The 20678-nt window shown below is 41.1% G+C and overlaps 1 protein-coding gene and 1 long non-coding RNA gene across 4 annotated transcripts in view; one reads left to right on the top strand and one right to left on the bottom strand.

Annotated features, from left to right (window-relative positions):
• Window positions 1-20678, bottom strand: part of CNTNAP5 (contactin associated protein family member 5) — a 1053040-nt gene that overhangs the window by 474008 nt on the left and 558354 nt on the right. For both annotated transcript variants that reach the window (XM_025277585.3, XM_044936563.2), the window contains exon 8: window positions 12759-13023. In XM_025277585.3, coding sequence (XP_025133370.2) covers window positions 12759-13023 — 265 coding nt within the window. The remainder of the gene's footprint in view (window positions 1-12758; window positions 13024-20678) is intronic.
• The window catches only part of LOC123331715, a 130264-nt gene that overhangs the window by 5155 nt on the left and 104431 nt on the right, over window positions 1-20678 (top strand). Inside the window, exon 2 of one of the 2 annotated variants that reach the window (XR_006548446.2) lies at window positions 4576-4639. The exons of the other annotated variant lie outside the window; for it this stretch is intronic. This is a non-coding gene — a long non-coding RNA (uncharacterized LOC123331715). The remainder of the gene's footprint in view (window positions 1-4575; window positions 4640-20678) is intronic. 2 annotated transcript variants of the gene reach the window in all.

Below are 20678 nucleotides of genomic sequence, written 5' to 3'. Positions count from 1 at the left end.
TAGTTTTGCCAAATATCAAAATGAATCCGCCACAGGTATACATGTGTTCCCCAAGGGTCTCTCTTTATGGATTGAAGACAGAACCTTTGAAGTCAGGTGTCTGTCCCAGCATCTCTAACCATCAGCCATACAGCCGCACTGGGATACACAGAGCTACAGTTCAGGCCAGAGCACAGTCCTGAAGACTCTATTTCCAATCCTGGAAATAACCTATTACAGATCTCCCCACTGCATTTATTCACCTGTGACCCCTTGCTCTAGGCCCTGCCACTTTTAATTTCTAACAGTCTAGACAGATTTCTTAATCTCTCTCAACTCGTTCTTTATCTGTAAAACAAAGACACAACTGCCTGGCTTGACTTAGAAGTTTCTAGGCTTTATCTTCCCCAGAAAACTCAATTCAGCTGTTTTTCCATATCCTTTCATACCAACCTTTACTTAACAATTCAAAGGTGATTTCAGTTTTTGAGAGAACAAAGTGGGGGATATCTAAATAATTGAATAAGGCAGTCTTAAAATGTCAATCACATCATAAAAGAGCATATTCTAATTATTAGCACCATTATGCCACAATTTAGGTCCTCTGTCCTCTTTTTCTTGAATACCATTTATCCATCAATTATCAAATTCTATTAACCCTTTCCTTCATATGGTGAATTAAATTCACATATTTCTTCAAATTTCCTCTCCAACTTTGATTCCATCCCCTATCAGGGACCTGGGAATCTTTCTGATGGGTTCCCTCTTTCTCCCAGCCCCTGATCTCTTTCTGGTACAAGACAACTTGCTAGATTGAAGTATTGGAAGAGCAAGGTTATTATTAAAACTTACAACAAAAATCCCTCCAGTCTGTCAATAGAGCCCAGTGAATGAAAGTCAAATACTTGTCTTGATGCTTGATGCCTCTGTAATCTGGTCCCCATCTGTCTTTGCCATCTTATTTCTCAGTACGCCTACACAAATTTCTTACTCTAGCTGGGCTAGTGTACTCATTATGCTCCTAGTGAATGCACTAAGCTAACGTGCTTTTCCTCCACCCTCCACCTCACCCGTATGCTATTCTCCCAGCTCTCTGACTATTCAAATTCACCTCACTATCCTCCAATGCCCAGTTTTTGTCCTAGTACTTCCTCTCCTTAACTCTAGGAGCAGGAAGCTTTTTTTTTTTTTTTTTAACTTCCTATTGCGGTCACCTAGCACAGACTTGGACACAACTGAAGCGACTTAGCAGCAGCAGCAGTAGCAGCAGCATAGTACAGGACGCATAAAAAGAACTGAATGGTTGAAACAGTAAGTTAATACACCAGGAAATGAAAAAAGAAAGTTTTCCTAGGCAAGATCTGTACATAGATATTTCTCCTTTTGGATTCTAAAAATATCCACTGTCTGATCTATTCATTTAGTTCATATTATTTACTGCCTTGTACTATTAATTAACAATCCATCTCTGTAAGTGTTATCTCCTTGATGGTGTTCAAAGTTCCTGAGGATCAGAGTCTGCATGGTGATTTGGTATTCCCCTAGGTATCAACAGGTATCAACAGAGCAACATCCTGCCCTCTCCAAACGTTACTTGATTGATCGAGTGTCAGACTAGCTGAATCTCCACTGCCAAGTGTCAGCAGCTGGACCCTCCTGGCACCTGGATGATAAATCATAGGTTAAACCTTTCCTGGTTGTGAAAGGCTGGCTCATGTATTAAGATAACCTGGATCCTCAGAACCTTTGGTCAGCATCTGGAAGGAGAACAGCTGGGTTTGACATACACTGGAATCAGATAAAAACTGTGATATGTTCATAGTTGATGGTGAAGATACAGTGTCTCTAGAAGAGACTTGAATGCTTGGTTCCAAAGTCTACACGATAAAAATGAAGGTCAGCTCCACAGCCAGATACAGCTCCTCCCTGTCAGGAGGAGGAGCTCCTCCCTGTCACCTTTAGGAGACAGCCAAACTTTGGTGTCCCTGACCAAAATTATGGTTCATATTTTGCCTGTGCTTCTTTGTATCTGTGACTAAGCCACCTGTGGAGACTTAGACATCCAGATCTCCTCCTATTTCTCTCCTCTCATTGGCACATCCTTCCCTTCCTTATTTGTTTAATGAAATTCTATTCATTCTTCAAAATCGAGCTATGTTTTCCTTGCCTCTAGGAAGCCTTCACTTTCTCAGCCTTCCTGGTCCCTCTTCTCTTATGCTCCTACTGTGTCCTAAGCATCTGTCCTATTACATTATCGGTACTCTATACTGTCCCTTTCAACAGCACCTATGAGCTTTTGGAAGCCAATCCCTCCATCCTCTGGAGAAGGAAATGGCAACCCACTCCAGTACTCTTGCCTGGAAAATCCCATGGATGGAGGAGCCTGGTAGGATGCAATCTACGGGGTCGCAAAGAGTCAGACATGACTGAGTGGCTTCACTTTCACTTTTCACTTTTCACTTTCATGCATTGGAGAAGGAAATGGCAACCCACTCCAGTATTCTTGCCTGGAGAATTGCAGGGACTGGGGAGCCTGGTGCGCTGTCGTCTGTGGGGTTGCACAGAGTCAGACACGACTGGAGCAACTTAGCAGCAGCAGCAGCCCTCCATCCTCAGAATTGAGTACAGTACCAGCAGAGCACAGATGCTACAAAAGCTTCCTGAATTAAACTGTGTAATAGGGAAGAACAAATCTGACTCCATACTAGATCTGCTTCTTTTACTTTAACCATTGAATTCTATTGCTTTTATTTTGAGCTAAGAATATTGCCTATAGCCTGAAATGTACAGGATGGTCCAGTCTCAAGGTTTTGACCTTGAAGGCATGATACCTTTCCATTCACAGAGATAAAAAGTTGTAGCACAAAGAATAACAACTGTGCTGGTGGAGGTTTACAGGAACATCATGACCTGGCCTATGTGGCTAGCTATAAAAGCAATGGATTCCGACACCAAGAAGTTTGTAACAACCAACCATGTCCCTCCTTCACTTGGCCTTAAAAAAATGGTTTGCTGAAACCTTTCCAGGAGTCTGAAGCTTTGTGGGACACGACCACCTGTTCTCCTTGTTTGGGCCTACAGTAAAACTTTCTCTGCTCCAAACTCCAACATTCTGGTATTGTTTGGCCTCATTGTGCATCAGACACAGGAACATGTATTCAGTAACAGGTGGAGGCGAAGTGAATTATATGAGAGAATTATTAAAGTATAAAACATGAAAGACTAAAGAAAATGACAACAGTTTTGACTATGAGATTATTTCCCTATTAGACAAATCTAGTTCCCTGTTTCCCGTTGGAGCAAGCTGAAGAAGAATATAGAGTTAGCTAAGAAATAAAATATTTCTGCCATTATTACTGAGACCTTAAAAAGCTATGGAGGCCCACCAGATCACTCCTTTAGTAAATATTCCCAACCTCTGCTTGATATCTTGAAGCTAAGGCAATGGCATTTCTCAGTTCACATAAAGTGGAGTGCCTCATCACATGCTTGTTTTCTGAAACTTGAACTATGGGCTCCGTCAGACAGCTTGTTGAGACAGCCATGGCCCTGTGGCTATCTACTAATGTTTGTTTGTCCTTACCAATGGGATTTTCTCAACATTATCTTAGCTAAAACACAGGCATTAATGACAGCTTAATTGAAGCAGAGGATGAGGTTCACAAAGTCATCATGTTTATTTGATGTACAGATGGTGGTGATATATAAACAGATTCTATGAAAAAGGACAATATTGGGGAATGCTCTGCAAACTCCAGGGCTGCAGATTACAACCATCTGGTCATAAGCAACAATAGGGTGAGCACTTTCAACCTTCATGACACAGCTCTCCCTGCCATCTCCCACCTCTGGGAGCCCCACTGGCCTCTATCTAATTAGTATCTCCCCTGAGTACAGCTCATTCCTGGGCTTGGCACACGGTGCCTCATAGAACTGTTGCAGCATGGATGTTGGTTAAAAACCATTGTGAACTCTTTTTCCACTGTTAAAATGAGATCCTTCAGAAATGTTTTGGAGGTCATTTCTAGTAGTTCATTTATTCAGATGCTTGCTTATACATAAGACAAATAGTTACGGAAGGCCTATTATAAACAAGGTGTTAGACTAGGCCTTGGGCAAATAGTGGTGAGCAAGGCAGGCAGTGCTGTTGTTCCCATGAATCCTTACATTCCATGGTGACAAGAACATTGAGAAACCAATCATAGAGATATATGATTAATACAGGGTTCCCAGGTGGCTCAGTGGTAAAGAATCCTCCTGCCAGTGCAAGAGACACAGGGGATGCAGGTTTGGTCACTGAGTCAGGAAGATCCTTTGGAGTAGGAAATGGCAACCCACTCCAGGATTCTTTCCTAAAGAATTCTATAGACAGAGGCGCCTGGCGGGCTACAGTCTATAGGGTTGCAAAGAGTTGGATACAACTGCACACATGCATGCATGTACACGCGATTAATATATATTATTTTTTATAAATTATCTTATTGAAGTATAGTTTATTTAAAATATTGTGGTAGTTTCTGCTATACAGCAAAGTGATTCAGTTATACACCTATACACATTCTTTTCATATTCTTTTTCCATTATGGTTTATCACAGGATACTGAATAGAGAATACTATCCTACACAGTAAGACACTGTTGTTGATCCATTCTACATACAGGTAAGTCCCGTACATATGAATGAGTTCTGTTCTGAGAGCACATTCATAAGTCCAATTTGTTTATAAGTCAAAGTAACCATAGGTACCCACATAACACATTTGGCTATATAGTACTGTACCGTAATAGGTTTATAATACTTTAAAATACAAATAGCATATAAAACAAACAGAAAAATAAAGAAATTAATTTTAATCTTACAGTACAGTACCTTGAAAAGTACAATAATACAGTATGATAATTGGCATACTGTTCTCATCTTTGAAAGTTGACAATTTGAAGGTTCATATTGAGAATTTACTGTACAATAGTTTGCATCTGCTAATCCCAAATTCCCATCCATCCCTCCCCCACCCCTCATCCCTCTTAGCAATCACAATCTGGTCTCTATGTCTGATAATATACCTTCTATTGGGCTGAATTGTGCACTCCCCCAAATCCATATGTTGAAGTCTTAGCCCTCTCCCCATACCTGACAATGTGTCTGTATTTAGAGATAAGATTCTGAAAGAAGTAATAAAGGTAAAATAAAGTCTTATGAGTAGGCCCATAGCCAATATGACTTGTGCCCTCACAAGAGAAAGGCATTAGGACACAGATGGGCACAGAGAGAGAAGATTATGTGAGGACACAGGGAGAAAGCAGCCTCTGCAAACCAAGAAGAAACCAGCCCTGACCACACCTTAAACTTCTAGCCTCAAGAACTGGAAGAAAGGAAATTTCTGATAGGTCTCCTACAGAGTGAGTCTGACTTTGTGATTCTACGGACTGGGGCCCATCAGGCTTCTCTATCCATGGGATTTTCCTGGCAAGAATACTGGAGTGTGTTACCATTTCCTCCTTCAGGGGATCTTCCCAACCTGGGGATCGAACCGGCATCTCCTGCATCTCCTGCCATGTAGGCAGATTGTTTACTACTGAGCAACTGAGGAAGCCGATAGGTCTTCTAATCCACGGTATTTTGTTATGACAATCCCAGCAAACTAATACATACTTAAGCCAAAGCTACAAAAGAAAAGAACCAGAAGACTAGATAATGGGGCAGTTGGTTGGCTTTAGGAAGGTTTATTTAAAAAATATCAATTGATATAAATTCTAAAAGAATAAGTGAGATGATGTGGACCACAGCTCTAGGAGGATTTATTTAAATACAGGCAATGTTAAATAATCATCCAATAATATCCATGATGGTTGTGGATCAAAGGCTATGCCATTAAAATTTCATCCTATGATCAGCTATAGAAAGAACAAGTCAGCCCCAACATTCTTCTAAATATAGAAAATTAATGACTGATTAGAAGGAATTGTTTCATAATTAGTAATTCTGGAATGCCTAGGTGGTTGAGGATGCTGAACACTATTACTTGTATGTAAAGATTCAGTGGAATGTCCTGAAATTGTCTCTCCAGCAAGCCATCTGCCTCCACTGAAAGCATTTTTTTAGCATCTGTTTGATTTCCAGATCTTTGCTCATCATGTGTCTTTTGGCCTAGGGATTCTGTCCTGTTCCCGGTGATTGGTTTTCTCCTTCTGTCTTTCCTGCTTATAATCGTTTTGCAGGTCCCTACTGCCAGGTTAGATCTGTCTGAAAATTCCCTCTCCCATCTTCTGGGTTCTGTTCAATTGCGCGGAGACTCATTTCTTACTACTGAAAATTCCACCCTGGGTTTGATGCCTCTAGTACATCAGAGCAGTAGACTGTAGCTATGTGCTCTGGATAAGAATATTCTCTAATGAAAAGCCATTAGACAGTCTCTCTGCCATTTGGCCTTACTGGGGTGTGTTCTATTTTCTGCAGTGAAGCAAACATAACAATTTTCATCTGTGACAAAATCTGAGGTGAGGTGAGGTGAAGTTGTTCAGTTGTGTCCAACTCTTTGTGACCCCGTGGACTGTAGCCTGCCAGGCTCCTCTGTCCCTGGGATTCTCCAGGCAAGAATACTGGAGTGGGTTGCCATTTCCTTCTCCAGGGGATCTTCCCAACCCAAGGATCGAACCCAGGTCTCCTGCATCAGAGGCAGATGCTTTAACCTCTGAGTCAAGTCTATCTCACATTAAAAGACCCTTATTATGACTGTCTTGTTTTCTCTTCACAATCAGTAGGTCTGGTGCATACAACTCTTTCTCTACTAACATTGTTTGAAAGTCCTACATATCCTGATAACTTTGACACATATAGAGTATCTTAGTGTGAATTAAAGATGGTTCATATGACAAAACAAAACACAACTTCTCAGATTTAGATCCTTGGCACCTAATTCTATATGGATCACAAAGAAAAACACGCAGGACTTTCCTTGGATATTCAAGCATCTCATTCACAAAAATCACTGCATGAAAGAAGCCCAGTTTACCATTCTTCCTCCCCAAAATGCACCACAAGATGAGGAGTTGAGAAAAGTGATCTTTGGCAGGGAGATTGGCCCTGCTGAACACATGTAATTAAGGCCACTTATTCCATTGTCAAAAGAAGACTCTGGAGTTGATGATTTCCTTGAAGATTGTTGACCTCCTGTTTTGCTTTAGGAACTCATGAAGGTTTAGAAGGAACTTAAATAATTCTAAACCAGTTCTCTCCTTCAGCTACAAAGTACAGTGTGGTCTAACAGAATAAAACTCAGATTCTGCATCTATGCAGAACACAGTGAGGTTGTTGTCCTGGATGCTAAGGCCTGAGTTCAAGGACTTTGCCCAGACTAGCTTTTCAGTGGGAAATTGATGTTTTGAGTGGTGGTGGCTCAGAGGATAAAGCGTTTGCCTGCAATGCAGGAGACCTGGGTTCGATCCCTGGGTTGGGAAGATCCCCTGGAGAAGGAAATGGCAACCCACTCCAGTATTCTTATCTGGAGAATCCCATGGACAGAGGAGCCTGGCGGGCTACGGTCCACGGGGTCGCAAAGAATCAGACACGACTGAGCGACTTCCCTTTAGAGCAGAAAAAAAAACATACTTCCAATTTTCAGGACTGAAGCCCCCAGATCTCTTTCTTCCTATTCTTATTCCCCATTCTTCTCCCATCAGCACAAGAAAAATAATATTGAAATGGCAGGCCACTTGCAGAATAATTATAATGGTGCCAGCTTTTCTTCAGATGACTTAATGTTTCACTTGCAATTCAAAACAGTCTGCTTGACCAAGCCAAGTGGTCTCCTTTACTTTTACACAAGTTCCTGTTCTTAGTCATCCAGATTAGTTTGGACAATAATATCTACATCCTAAGCATATTTTTAACAGTCTTTTAAAATGGCAGCCATCCTCCATTCAAAAATAGAATCTGTTGTCAATCATTCCAGGAGCAGGTGTGACCTGAGAAAGTGGTCCCCAAGACATGTGGTTCCTGGGGAGAAGTGGTGAGGAACTAGGGTTTGAAATGCATAAAGGAGGAGATTCAGGTGTGTATTTATTTAAGATTTGCACGATTGACTGCTCTGATTCTTAAAGGGGGAGATGATGCTCCTCATCTGGCAGCAGGACTTCTGGAAAGCTTCCTCTCCATTCCCATTCAGCCTTCAGATTTCCGGCTGGGGTTTGCAATGCAGAGGTGACACAAATATGGGAAAACCTGTCCTGTGCATGGCAAAGTCTCTGGAAGCATCCAGGCTCTTACTTAGTGCCCTTCGTGCATGCGTGTGTTATCAGTCATGTCCAACTCTTAGCGATCCCATGGACTGTGGCCTGTCAGACTCCTCTGTCTATGGAATTTTCTGGGAAAGAATCTTAGAGTGGGTTGCCATTTCCTACTCAGGGGATCTTCCTGACCCAGGGATCAATCCGTGTCTCTTGCACTGATAGCCGGATTCTTTACCACTGCACCTCCTGGAAAGCCCAGTTCCCTTTGTACTTATGTGATGTACATAAAATTATGTGATAATTTTACTAAGGAATCATCACTGAGTATTTAAAAAGGTCTGAGAAAATTATGTCCCATATATTCAATGAACAGTAGCATATGTGTGTGTTAGGTATGCATAACTTACATTATAATTGTATACAGGCAATGTCAGCTAAAGTCTACAAAGACAGTGGATTCATCATCTGTTCTCAACCCATCTAATTCCCAAATCTGTCTATTGATGGGGCCACCAAGTAAAATGTTTTGGGAAAAGCCAACTTTAGATCCTATGCAGCCTACTTTCTTTAATAGCCTATTGTCATTTCATCTTTCAGCTAAAGCAGAGTTTCTTTATATTTGAATTCTTTAAGCAACTGGTATTGGGCTTCCCTGATAGTTCAGTTGGTAAAGAATCTCCTGAAATGTGGGAGACCTGGGTCCAATCCCTGGGTTGGGAAGGATCTTCCTTCTTTCCCTGGAGAAGGGAAAAGCTACCCACTCCGGTATTTTGGCCTGGAGAATTCTGTGGACTATAAGTCCAAGGGGTCGCAAAGAGTCGGGCATGACTGAGCATCTTTCACTTTCAAGCAACTGAGAATATCAAAAATCAATGTAAGAGTCAGCAAGACACAGTGTGAAAATTGTGGACCTAGGAGTGCAAAGGAAAAGCCTGAGCTTGAACACCTTCTTGATCAAGGGAGCTTAATTTCTGACTCTCAATTTTCTCTTATGCATGTTGGTAAAATAAGAATCACTTCATATGTTCCATGAGTTTTTTGTTTTTTTCTGTAGTATTATATGATAAGGTCCTTGCATAATGCCTGACCTGCAAGAGATCCACAGTGTTTGTTGATTCTAGTGTCAACATCACAGTGTTTGTTGATGTAAGTGTCACATCACTTACAGTGAAAGGGTACCCTTGACTCTTCCTCATATCCACACGCACAAAGCTTTCAAGAAAGAAGATGACAAAAATAGAAATCAAAGTAGGATACAAGGGAGGGATTGCACTACTGTCCTTCATCTTCCTGAAACTTAATCCCTTAGAACAAATAAATTCAGAACCCTTCTATTTTGAGAATGACTTAGTTTGGACTTCTCTTCCTGATCTTCAATGCAAAAATGCACAAAATAATCTGCCTCCCCAAAGCTATGCACACTATATGAAGCTCTGGTAATAGTAGTGAATGTGCCAGGCATCCATGATCTGCCCTTTCTGTGGGGTCATCCTTTCTTTTAGATTCAGGACATTAGAAATACCTGAACTAATCTCAAGTAGATCTTTAAATATCTGGATTCCTTGTTCAACTAATAAAATGTGGTGCTAGTTTCTAATTTCCATGGAGTACCATGTGTCAAGGGTAGTCCCAAGGGCCCTCAAAAACTTTCAGAACAACAGTTATTATTTTCTAATTTCTCACATGAGCTTTTCACTTCTTACAAAGCCAATATGATCTCAAGTACTTGGAAAACAAGTTTTCTCAGAAATGTAAGGGAGGAAAAAACCGGTTTTGTTCTTTTGCTTTCTTTGTTTACTTGTTTATCTGTCTTTTACCTGGGATAGAAAAACACCAGGAGACAAAAAGCCTTGATCCATTTCAAAGAAAAATGAAAGAAATTCATAATTTCCAAAATTCAGGAAATTCTTGGGGAAAGAAGCAAACAAGTTTTCTGAGATAGACATCAGAATGTTTTTAAAAATTTTTTTCCTTGTCTGATCCTTTTGAGAGACAGGTAAAGAAATACCCGATGATTTTCTTTTTCTCCCTGTGTAGCTGGGTAATGGGGCAGCTTTTACCAGCCTGTCTCTCAGTCATAAACACATTTTAATGGACTGACACATGCTTAATAATACAGGTAACACCTGAATGCTTTAGAGTAAAGTGCCACTGGGGTCTGTACTTTATTAAAACTGTATTTTGACCTGAGGCATACAAGTCTCTGCACTCAACCATCTCACCAATTAAAGAGAAAAAGCCCAGTGCCAGTTCACCACTTTTCTTCTTCACATAAGGATTGAGGTTTAAATTTTCTAACTCTATACATGAAAACCGCTATGTTTCTAAGAGATTAACTCACCTTCCATGACTGGAAATCTTGGAAATTTTATAAAAGTCCCAGGAGTGTGCAAATTCACTCAGTTTTTATGACTCTGAGGAGTGAGGCTTATTTTCGTCAGAGATATTGAGTTGGTGTGGAAGAAAGAGAAACTTGCTAAATAGCTTCTCAGCACTGTGTCAAAGGTTTGATCCATTTAATCTCATGGTGGTTCAGATGGTAAAGAATCCACCAGCAATGCAGGAGACCCAGGTTTGATGCCTGAGTCAGGAAGATCCCCTGGAGAATGGAAAGGCTACCCACTCCAGTATTCTTGCCTGGGGAATTCCATGGACAGAGGAGCCTGGCAGGCTACCGTCCATGAGCTGTAAAAAGTTGGACACAACTGAGTAGCTAACACTTTCATTTTCAATCACCATCACAGTCTTGTAATATAAAGATTTTTTTTTCCATCTCCTATTACAGGTAGATGCTAAGATGGTCCCAATAACCCCTGACTCCTGCTGTGTAAACATTTGTATAATCCCCTTGACTTGAGCAAGGGCTAGATTTATTTTCTTTTCTAATGAGCAGCATATGTTGAAAATGATGGGATGCTACTCTTGCTATGAGATACATGAACACCATGGCATTGTCCTGAGGATTCTTTCTCACTCTCTCCAAAGTCACTCACTCTGGATTAAGAGTACTGCCCTATCAATGAGGCAGCCTTCTGCAGAGGCCATGGGGATAAGTTTGAATCTTCTGAGGCCTTTCAACAGCCATGTGTGTTAGCCTGCAAGCAGAATTAACCCTGGTTGAAACTTGAGATGACCGTTGCCCCTACTAACAAGCTGATTGTAGCCAGAACTACCCAGTCAGGGGGCCTCTGGATTCCTGTCTCTTAGAAACTGAGACATAGTACATGCTATTTTCAATCACTACATGTTGGCATAATTTGTTATGCAGCTATAGGTACCTAATACACTCTTACATGGGAGACAAAGTTAGGAACTTAATCTAGGGCCACAGACTGATAAAGGCAAGAGGCACCTTTGGAGCCTCCTGATTGACTTGCAGACCCAGACGCTTCTGTCATTTACAGAGGTTCAGTGGGTTTTTTTGTTCATCCATTGACTCTGAAGCTTTCCCATAGTCTGACCTGATCTTAACTATTAAATTATGTCTTTTGCTCCCTAACTCATATTTCTCTAATTTGTTTGGATGACAGATCTCACAGTCCAGTGGGGAAAGAAAGATATTTAAATTAAAGAAAGATGCAATATCATGTAATCTGGGATGGATATTGGCCCAGAAGAGGGGGTTTGATTCAAACTGTAGAGACAGGAAGGCTTCTCAGAGGATTCATTGGCCTAGCCGCCTGCCTTAGCCTCCAATCCAATGCCTGCATGTAAGTCTGACCTCTGTAAGTACTTGTCACTAAGTGAACATGCTGTTTCTGGAAGGACAGTAATACAACAAGTAGAGAAGGAGGGAGAAAATTTCATAGCTCCATGTTAAAGGAAAGGCAGATAGAAGAGCCAGGGTATGGTTCATACCTCTGTTCCATATTGCCACACATTAGGGCCTAATTTATACTGCTGTAGAAGGAAGTGCTTTCCAATCTTCATGGACAAAGATTAAGTGATCATATGAAGTGAAGTAAGTCAAACAAAGAAAATATCATATGATATCACTTATATGTGGAATCTGAAATATGACACAAATGTAAAAATCTACAAAACAAAAACAGACTTATAGACTTGGAAAACAAACATGGTTACCAAAGGGAAAATGTACAGAGGAGAGAGGGATAAATTAGGAGTTTGGGATTAACAGATGCACACTACTATATATAATGATCAAGGACCTAGCGTATAGCCCAGGTAACTATACTCCGTACTCTGTAATAACCTAGATAGGGAAAGGATCTGAAAAAGAATATATATATATATACATATATATATATGTATATATATATATACATATATATATATGTATATATATATATATATGTATATGGTATATGTATAACTGAATCATTTTGGTGTAACCTGAAACTAACACAACATTGTAAATCAACTATACTACAATATAATTTTTTTTTAAGAATAAAAAAACTATTGGATCTTCAAACCTGAAGTTTGTGAAGACTGATTATCCCACATCCCTGGGAGCTGGAGCCTGTATATTTTGGTCAGAACGAATTGGCTGAATAAGAAAGTGATCTAGAAGTGGTCAGCAGACAGTACCTGTGAGGATTTCAGCTGCACGTTCTGTCATTTTCTGAATCACGAGTCTCAGGGTTCCATCCTCCAGACTCAGCAGCAGAGTCCCCGAGCCCTCAGAGAGCCTTGTGGACAAAAGGAGACCATCCTTGTTCCAGGTTCGAAACTGGAAACTCACTGAGAGCCCATCGATTTGGGGAGTCCCAGGCAGCAGCAAATAACTGCTGCTGGAGTTGACAAATGTGATGGGAACAATTTGTGGTTCAGAGCAGGAAAAAGTGACATTGCCCTGGAAAACAATAAAAATCAAATATATAAAAGCCATTTTTTATTCTGCAATCTGACAGCTGATATAAACAATCACCCGGAGCTGACCTTAATTTCAGGATTATTCCACATTCAGCAGTAAGATCTTAAAGGGTAAAATAAGTTAGCTTTGTTCAGAAACACCCACAAGATAGTTTTCCATTCCTATTTTCTGGATCACAGTGCTATCTGCAAAAAGAGTCATCAAAGACCTAGGGCGATGGAGGGATAGGAAACATCAGAAGTTTCTAGGGATCCAGAGATAAAAATAATAACATTCATTCACTGAGTAATGATATATTGCAAGTCAACTAATGCCAAGACCTGGGATACTTTTCAAAGTGGTGCACTTGAGAAAATTTTGTTACAATGTGGAAAGCCACTGACACCAGCTCCCAGGGAAGCCTGGGAAAAGAAATAGCTAAAAGAGCAAAGGTTTCATAATGAAGGTGATGCTTTCCTGGAAGGAAGTGGGGAAGGACAGGAGCGAATGTCCAGCCAGCCTTCTCAGTAAATGGCATGGTGTTCGCAAAAGCTTGGAGAAATTAACAAAATGGCATTCCTGAAAAGTGAGTCATTTCTGAACTTGAAGTGGGACAGAGAGGGCCAGGGCTATGAAGGAGGTGAGGCAAGAAAAATGAGTAGAAGTAGAGTTTAAAAGCCTTTTATGCTTGCCAAAGTTATCATACAAAGTCAGAAGCAGTAAAATGACACTGGCCATATTTTTAACATATTAAGAGTATTTTTAGTAATATGAAGATTTGAGGGGTGCATGAGAAGACCAGAAGTGGGGAGTATTAAGTGTGTATATATATAGTAGAAGCAGGAAGAAGATAATTCTTTGCATAAGTGTGAGAAAACAGGTCAGTTTATTTGAGGAAGTTACAGGAAAATAAAGACGTGTGTGTGTGTGTGTGTGTGTGTGTACAGATATATATACACTCAGCTGAGCCATGTGCTGAGTCACTTTTACTAGATGAATAAGGAGAAAGCCTGGAGCACCTTCTAGATTATGAATAGCTATTACAACATGAAAGCCAATCGGAATTTTTATAACCAACAACTTCTCATTTAGCACCACTACCATTTGTCTTTTTTAGATCCTAAACTAATCTCTATAATACTGTCAGTATATTATTCAGGTAAGTGTAAGACAATATTCTCCTCTACACAGTCATGGACACATCTTTTTTGGGGGAAAAATGTATTTTATTGAAGTATAGTTGATTTGCAATGTTGTACTAATTTCTACTGTACAGTAAAGTGATTCCATTACACATGGGTGTGTGTATATATATATATATATATATATATACACACACATATATATGAATAAATAGATATATAGTTCATTTTTTTCCATTATAGTTTATTACAAGATATTGAATATAGTTCACTGCACTATACAGTATCTTGTTGTTTATTCATTCTACATATAGTAGTTTGCATCCATTAAACCCAAGTTCCAAATCCCCCTTACCCGACCCAACTTCCCCTTGGCAACCGCAAGTGCGTTCTAGTCACAGACACATCTTATTCCCTAAAAATCTCTCAAGGCCTCTGAATGATGCTAACTCGGCCTTTTAGAGTCATTCCTGTAGCCTGCACCACTTCGGGGCGGGGGGGGTGGAAATGGCAGGAATTTCCTAAAGGGAATGCCCTGGGTTGCCTAGCTGCCTGAATTTAACTTCCCACTAAAGTGGTCAAGTAGTGAGGTTAGACACCTAGTACAGCTTCTAGTCCTAGAGCAGGCTAATCATTCAGCTCAAACAACCTCCTAATCCAGGAAAACATCGTTAGATCCCAATTATGCTTGTTAGTGATAGTCCTGCACTTCTGAAAACAAATAGCAGTTACCAAACAAACTTCTACCAATAATGGATTTCTACTGATGTACTCATCATCAGTGGAACATAAGCATATTCTTGCATTGATCATTTGTTGTGGCGGTTTAGATGTGTTCTCTTTAGGCTAGATCCCCAGAAGTTAATTGACGTGTCAAAGAATAAAGGCCTCTTATATCCATCCATCAAGAAATTGGCACAAATAATGTATATTAACACATATGTAGAATCTAAAAAAATGGTATAGATGATCTTATTTGCAAAACAGAAATAGAGATGCAGACATAGAGAACAAACGTATGGACACCAAGGCAGGTAGGGGGTTGGGATGACTTTGGAGACTGGTATTGACAGATGTACCCTATTGATACTATGTATAAAATAGATAACTAATGAGAATCTACTGTGTAATACAGGAAACTATTTAATGCTCTGCGGTGACTTAAATGGGAAGAAAAATTTTAAAAGAGAGGATATATGTATATTCATAGTGATTCACTTTGCTGTGTAGTAGAAGCTAACACAGGATTGTAAATCAACTGTACTCCAATAAAAATTAATTGAAAGAATAAAATAACAAAAAAATTGCCCATAGTTTATACCGTCCCTGGCATTAGGTTAAGTGCTCACGTGTGTATCTTATGTATTTTACAGAATGACACCAAATTCATTTAAAAAACTACACAGATTGAGTTTGGAGTAGCTGGGTAATTCAAAAGCCAGAGTCCTCCTTCCCAGTGACAATGGGGGAAAAAACCTATGTTTGTGTGCCACAGATGCTTCTGGCAGCCATCTCTGAGAACTTCCTCCTATGTCTTGGGTACCACTTTTTTAAAAAAATCTACCAACTTGCTTTTCACATCCCATTGCTGTTTTAATTTGCATTTTTTGGAATTCTGGTTGATTTCCATTCAAGATGAAATATTCCTACTGATGGCAGATTAACTGAGTCAAGGCTGTCTTTTTCAAGCAGTCAGGAATGCTCCCGCAGGGACCTTGGGAGACAGCAGGACAGCAGTAACTTTTCTTCCCCTTTTCCTTTCCTGAGGTAAGCATCACCTCTGGTAACAATTTGCCAGAACAAAGCTGCACCCAAAGTTTGAGGCTGTGTAGAAGGGGGAAAGGATGACAAGAAGCTTAGAACTTTGTAAAATGTTCCTTCCTAATTATCTTAGAATCCAGTGTTTAAGATGCACAGACATAGACAACAGACTTGTGGGTGGCAAGAGGGAAGGAGGTAGAGGGGGGACAATTGAAAGTTTGGGATTAGCAAATACAAACTATTATATACTAATAGGTAAATAACAAGGTACTACTGTATAGCACAGAGAACTATATTCAATATCCTGTAATAAGCCATAAAGAAAGAATATTTTTAAAATGTATATATGTATAACTGAGGCTTCCTAGGTGGCTGTAGTGGAAAACAACCTGCCTGCCAATGTAGGAGACTTAAGACACATGGGTTTCATCTCTGAGTCAGGAAGATCCCCTGGAGAAGGGCATGGCAACCCACTCCAGTATCCTTGCCTGGAGAAACCCATGGACAGCGGATCCTAGTGGGCTAGTCTATAGCATCGCAAAGAATCGGACATGACTGAAGTGATTTGGCATGCACACATGTATAACTGAATATATCAATTCAGTTCAATTCAATTCAGTCTCTCAGTCATGTCTGACTTTTTGCAACCCCATGGACTACAGCATGCCAGGCTTTGCTGTCCATCACCACCTCCTGGAGCTTGCTCAAACTCATGTCCATTGAGTCGGTGATGTCATTCAACCATCTCATCCTCTGTCATCCCCTTCTCCTCCTGCCTTTGATCTATCCCAGCATCAGGGTCTTTTCCAGTGGCCAGATTGTCTTCTCATCAGGTGGCCAAAGTATTGGAGCTTCAGCTTCAGCATCAGTCCTTTCAATAAATATTCAGGGTTGATTTCCTTTAGGATTAACTAGTTTGATCTCTTTGTGGTCCATGGGACTCTCAAGAGTCTTCTCCAACACCACAGATCAAAAGCATAATTTCTTCAGTGCTCAGCTTTGTCTATGGTCCAATTCTCACATCCATACATGACTACTGGAAAAACCATAACTTTGACTAGATGGACCTTTGTTGGCAAAGTGATGTCTCTGTTTACATCATGCTGTCTAGGTTTGTGACAGCTTTTCTTCCAAGGAGCAAGCATCTTTTAATATCATGCTTGCAGTCACCACCTACAGTTTGATTTTGGAGCCCAAGAAAGTAAGGTCTGTCACTGTTTCTACTGTTTCCCCATCTATTTACCATGAAGTGATGGGACTGGATGGCATGATCTTCATTTTTTGAATGTTTAGTTTTAAGTCAGCTTTTTCACTCTCTTTCACTTTCATCAAAGGCTCTTTAGTTTCTCTTCACTTTCTGCCAAAAGGGTGGTGTTATCTGCATATCTGAGGTTATTGATATTTTTCTCGGCAATCTTGATTCTTGTTTGTGCTTCATCCAGTCCAGCATTTCACATGTTGTACTCTGCATATAAGTTAAATAAGCAAGGTGATGATATACAGTCTTGACATACTCCTTTCTCAATTTGGAACCAGTCTGTTCTATGTCCAGTTCTAACTTTTGCTTCTTTACCTGCATACAGATTTCTCAGGAGGCAGGTAAAGTAGTCTGGTATTCCTATCTCTTAGAGAATTTTCTATCATTTGTTGTGACCCACACAGTCAAAAACTTTAGCATAGTCAATGAAGCAGAAGTAGATGTTTTTCTGGAACTTTCTTGCTTTTTCTATGATCCAATGGATGTTGACAATTTGATCTCTGGTTCCTCTGCCTTTTCTAAATACAGCTTGAACATCTGGAAGTTCACAGTTCATGTACTGTTGAAGCCTAGTTTGGAGAATTTTGAGCATTACTTTGCTAGAGTGTGAGATGTGTGCACTTGTGCAGTAGTTTGAACATCTTTTGGCATTGTTTTCCTTTGTGATTGGAATGAAAACTGACCTGAATATACGTGTGTGTATATATATATACACACACGTATATACACACATAACTGAATCACATTGCTGTACATCAGAAGTTAACACAGCATTGCATATCAACTTTACTTCAATTAAAAAAAAAACTTTAAAAATCCAACTTTACAATGTTTAGCTCCACCTAAACCATGTAGCAAGTGTTCTATGTGGATGGACAATCATGAAAAGTGGTCCTCATGACAGCAGGGATCTAGAAGAACTAAGATTTTCCCCTTCTTTGATTAGTTCTCCCACATCTGATGAGAGGCCAGGCTGCTTCATTCCATTGAACATATAATGGGCCTCACTATCTGTAAATAGACCAGGGAACCCAGAATCCCTTGAGAGGCCTTCAGGGGACACACAAAGTCCTGAGCAAGATGATGATGGCAAGAACTTCAAATAAATGCCCCAGAGATTCCATTAAAATAAGGCTAGGTGTGGGGAACAACACTTTGCTCACCAGGGAGCAGTATAACTTGGAAATGCATTGTCTTTGGATGGTTTCTCTGGGTCACTTCAGGCTGTGCTCCTTCACTCCCTTCCCCCACATTCTCCTCCCACTGTCCTCTGTTGTCCTGTGTCCAGGCAGCCACCTGAACTGTCAAAAATTTCTTTGTTTTTAGAGCATCTCCCTGCTGTGTTCTCCAGTGTTAGGTCCAAGGGCAAGTAGGAGAGAGAGATGGGAATAGATAGGAAATAAGTTTTACACCAAATCTGACCCAGTTCTCCCAGGAAGGGTTTTTGGCTCAGCTTCCTGTCACACAACTGTTGGGCAGCCACCCTTGTCACACATCTGTCTTGCTGTTTCTCACTGTGCATGCTGTTCGCTGAACCCAGAATAGGCAAAGTGCGAGTGGGGAAGCTGGAAGAAAACTCGAGGAGCCATAGAAACTGCACATGTTTATTCTCTCTGGGCTGGCTCAGCAGCTGTGCAGTAGACATGTTGTATTCTCTTGTGTTTGACCCAGTGAATGCAGCCGTAATGTGGACTCAAGGGCTTTTCAGGTGGAGCTTATATATGTTTACAGGACAAAAGTGGCCCATGACCAAGTGGGTACATCATCACACACATGCACAGTGCTATGTGATCTCAGCTGTTAAATAACCATGTATTTACAAAACATGGGGCAAGAGCAAGAGACCGTGGGGCAAGAGAGCCTGACCACCACCATCTTGGCAAATTTGCTCTTTCCCTATATTTCACCCCTTCAGGGTCTCTCACCTCAGAATCTATGCTCAATCCATCTTCCCTGATATTCCCTTGGCAAGTAACTCTGACCCTTGAACCCACATTCTGCAACACCAGTAGATGGTTTGGTAACAAACAGTTACATCCCCAATATATAGCAAAACCCAACGCCAGGTATCACCTGGAACTCATTTTGCAGTTCTTCCCCTCATGGGGCTAGAAGAGACACCCACCGCACATGGAGCGCCTTTATCTTCCATTGCCAAATCTCGTCCACCATCTGTCCTTGTGAAATTGCACGAAAGCCTCCACAGGGGCAACTCCACCCCTGCAGGGTTTTTTATTAAGGACCTGCAAAATACCCCAGAGGCACTGGCCCCATCCCTTCAAGGAGGGGATTTTTGCAGTGTTCACAATCTACCTACATGATTATACTTTTCTAAATCTGAGGACACAGCCTTTACAGTACACTGTTCTAAATCTACACCATAGGACATAGCCTAAATCTTCATCATTTGGCTGCCATAGCCATGAATGTGTGCATTAGAACCAGGAAACTGCTCTGGCTTGCCGTAAACAAGTTTGCATTTGGCACCAGTATCAACCAGGGTCATTACTCTCTGTATATTAGCTAGTGACCTGGTGGCTCAGATGGGTGAAGAATCTGCCTGCAATGCGGGAGACCTGGGTTCAATCCCTGGGTTAGGAAGATCCCCTGGAAGAGGACATGGAAACCCCCTCCAGTATTCTTGCCTGGAGAATCCCCATGGACAAAGGAGACCTAGTGGGCTGCAGTCCATGGGGTCGCAAAGAGTTGGGCATGACTGAGTGACTAAGCACAGTTAATTGCAAGTTCACATGGGCCTCAGGTCCCTGCCTGGGCTCTTTGGGCAGACACCTTGGCCTGAGCCCTATTCAAAGCCAAAAAGGGCATCTTAAGGAACATCCTTGGGAGCCATGTAATCTTCTAACTGAAGCACCTGTATCTCTTGCTGTGGGCGCTTAAACTGCTACTCTGCTCTCAGTTGTACGATGGGCCTAGCTAACAAGCAGAGACCCATGGTCTCATAATGTTCTACAATCTTTAGCTCAATGAGGGGAAAGTAGTTATAGATGACAACAGTTCTATTTTGTCCCCAGAACAAATTATAGCATCCACCCCTGTGCCTCAGAGCTGCAAAAGCCATTCTGCCAAGGATTCCCCTTGTTTCTGCCGAAACTGCTTACCCAAGTTGACTAACTCTGCCTGAGTATATGGTTGATACATCATGAACTCAGTCACTTTGAGGGCCCCTTGAGGATGCCCCCCTGGGCAATAGGCTGCTCATGCTTCACTTTCTGCTGCACATGGGCCATGCTACCAAGTGGGGACCTGTGGCCTCACAGTGTTCATCATCACCGTCCCTCATTACCTCATAGTTTGAGGTGCTGGGTTCCTCACGGCCACACATCTCTTGCTCCAGCATGTGGATACGCTGCTCTAGCTCTTCCTCTCATCTCAAGAACTTGCACACTTGTGCAGCATCACAGAGAGCACTATCCATATTCACCTTCAGGGCAGTTAGGAAAATCCACCCCACGGTGCCAGCCGCAGTCCATGCC

This window comes from Bubalus bubalis, chromosome 2 (genome assembly GCF_019923935.1).
Source record: "Bubalus bubalis isolate 160015118507 breed Murrah chromosome 2, NDDB_SH_1, whole genome shotgun sequence".
Lineage (NCBI taxonomy): Eukaryota > Metazoa > Chordata > Mammalia > Artiodactyla > Bovidae > Bubalus > Bubalus bubalis.
This window is presented reverse-complemented; position numbering and strand designations above follow the sequence as displayed.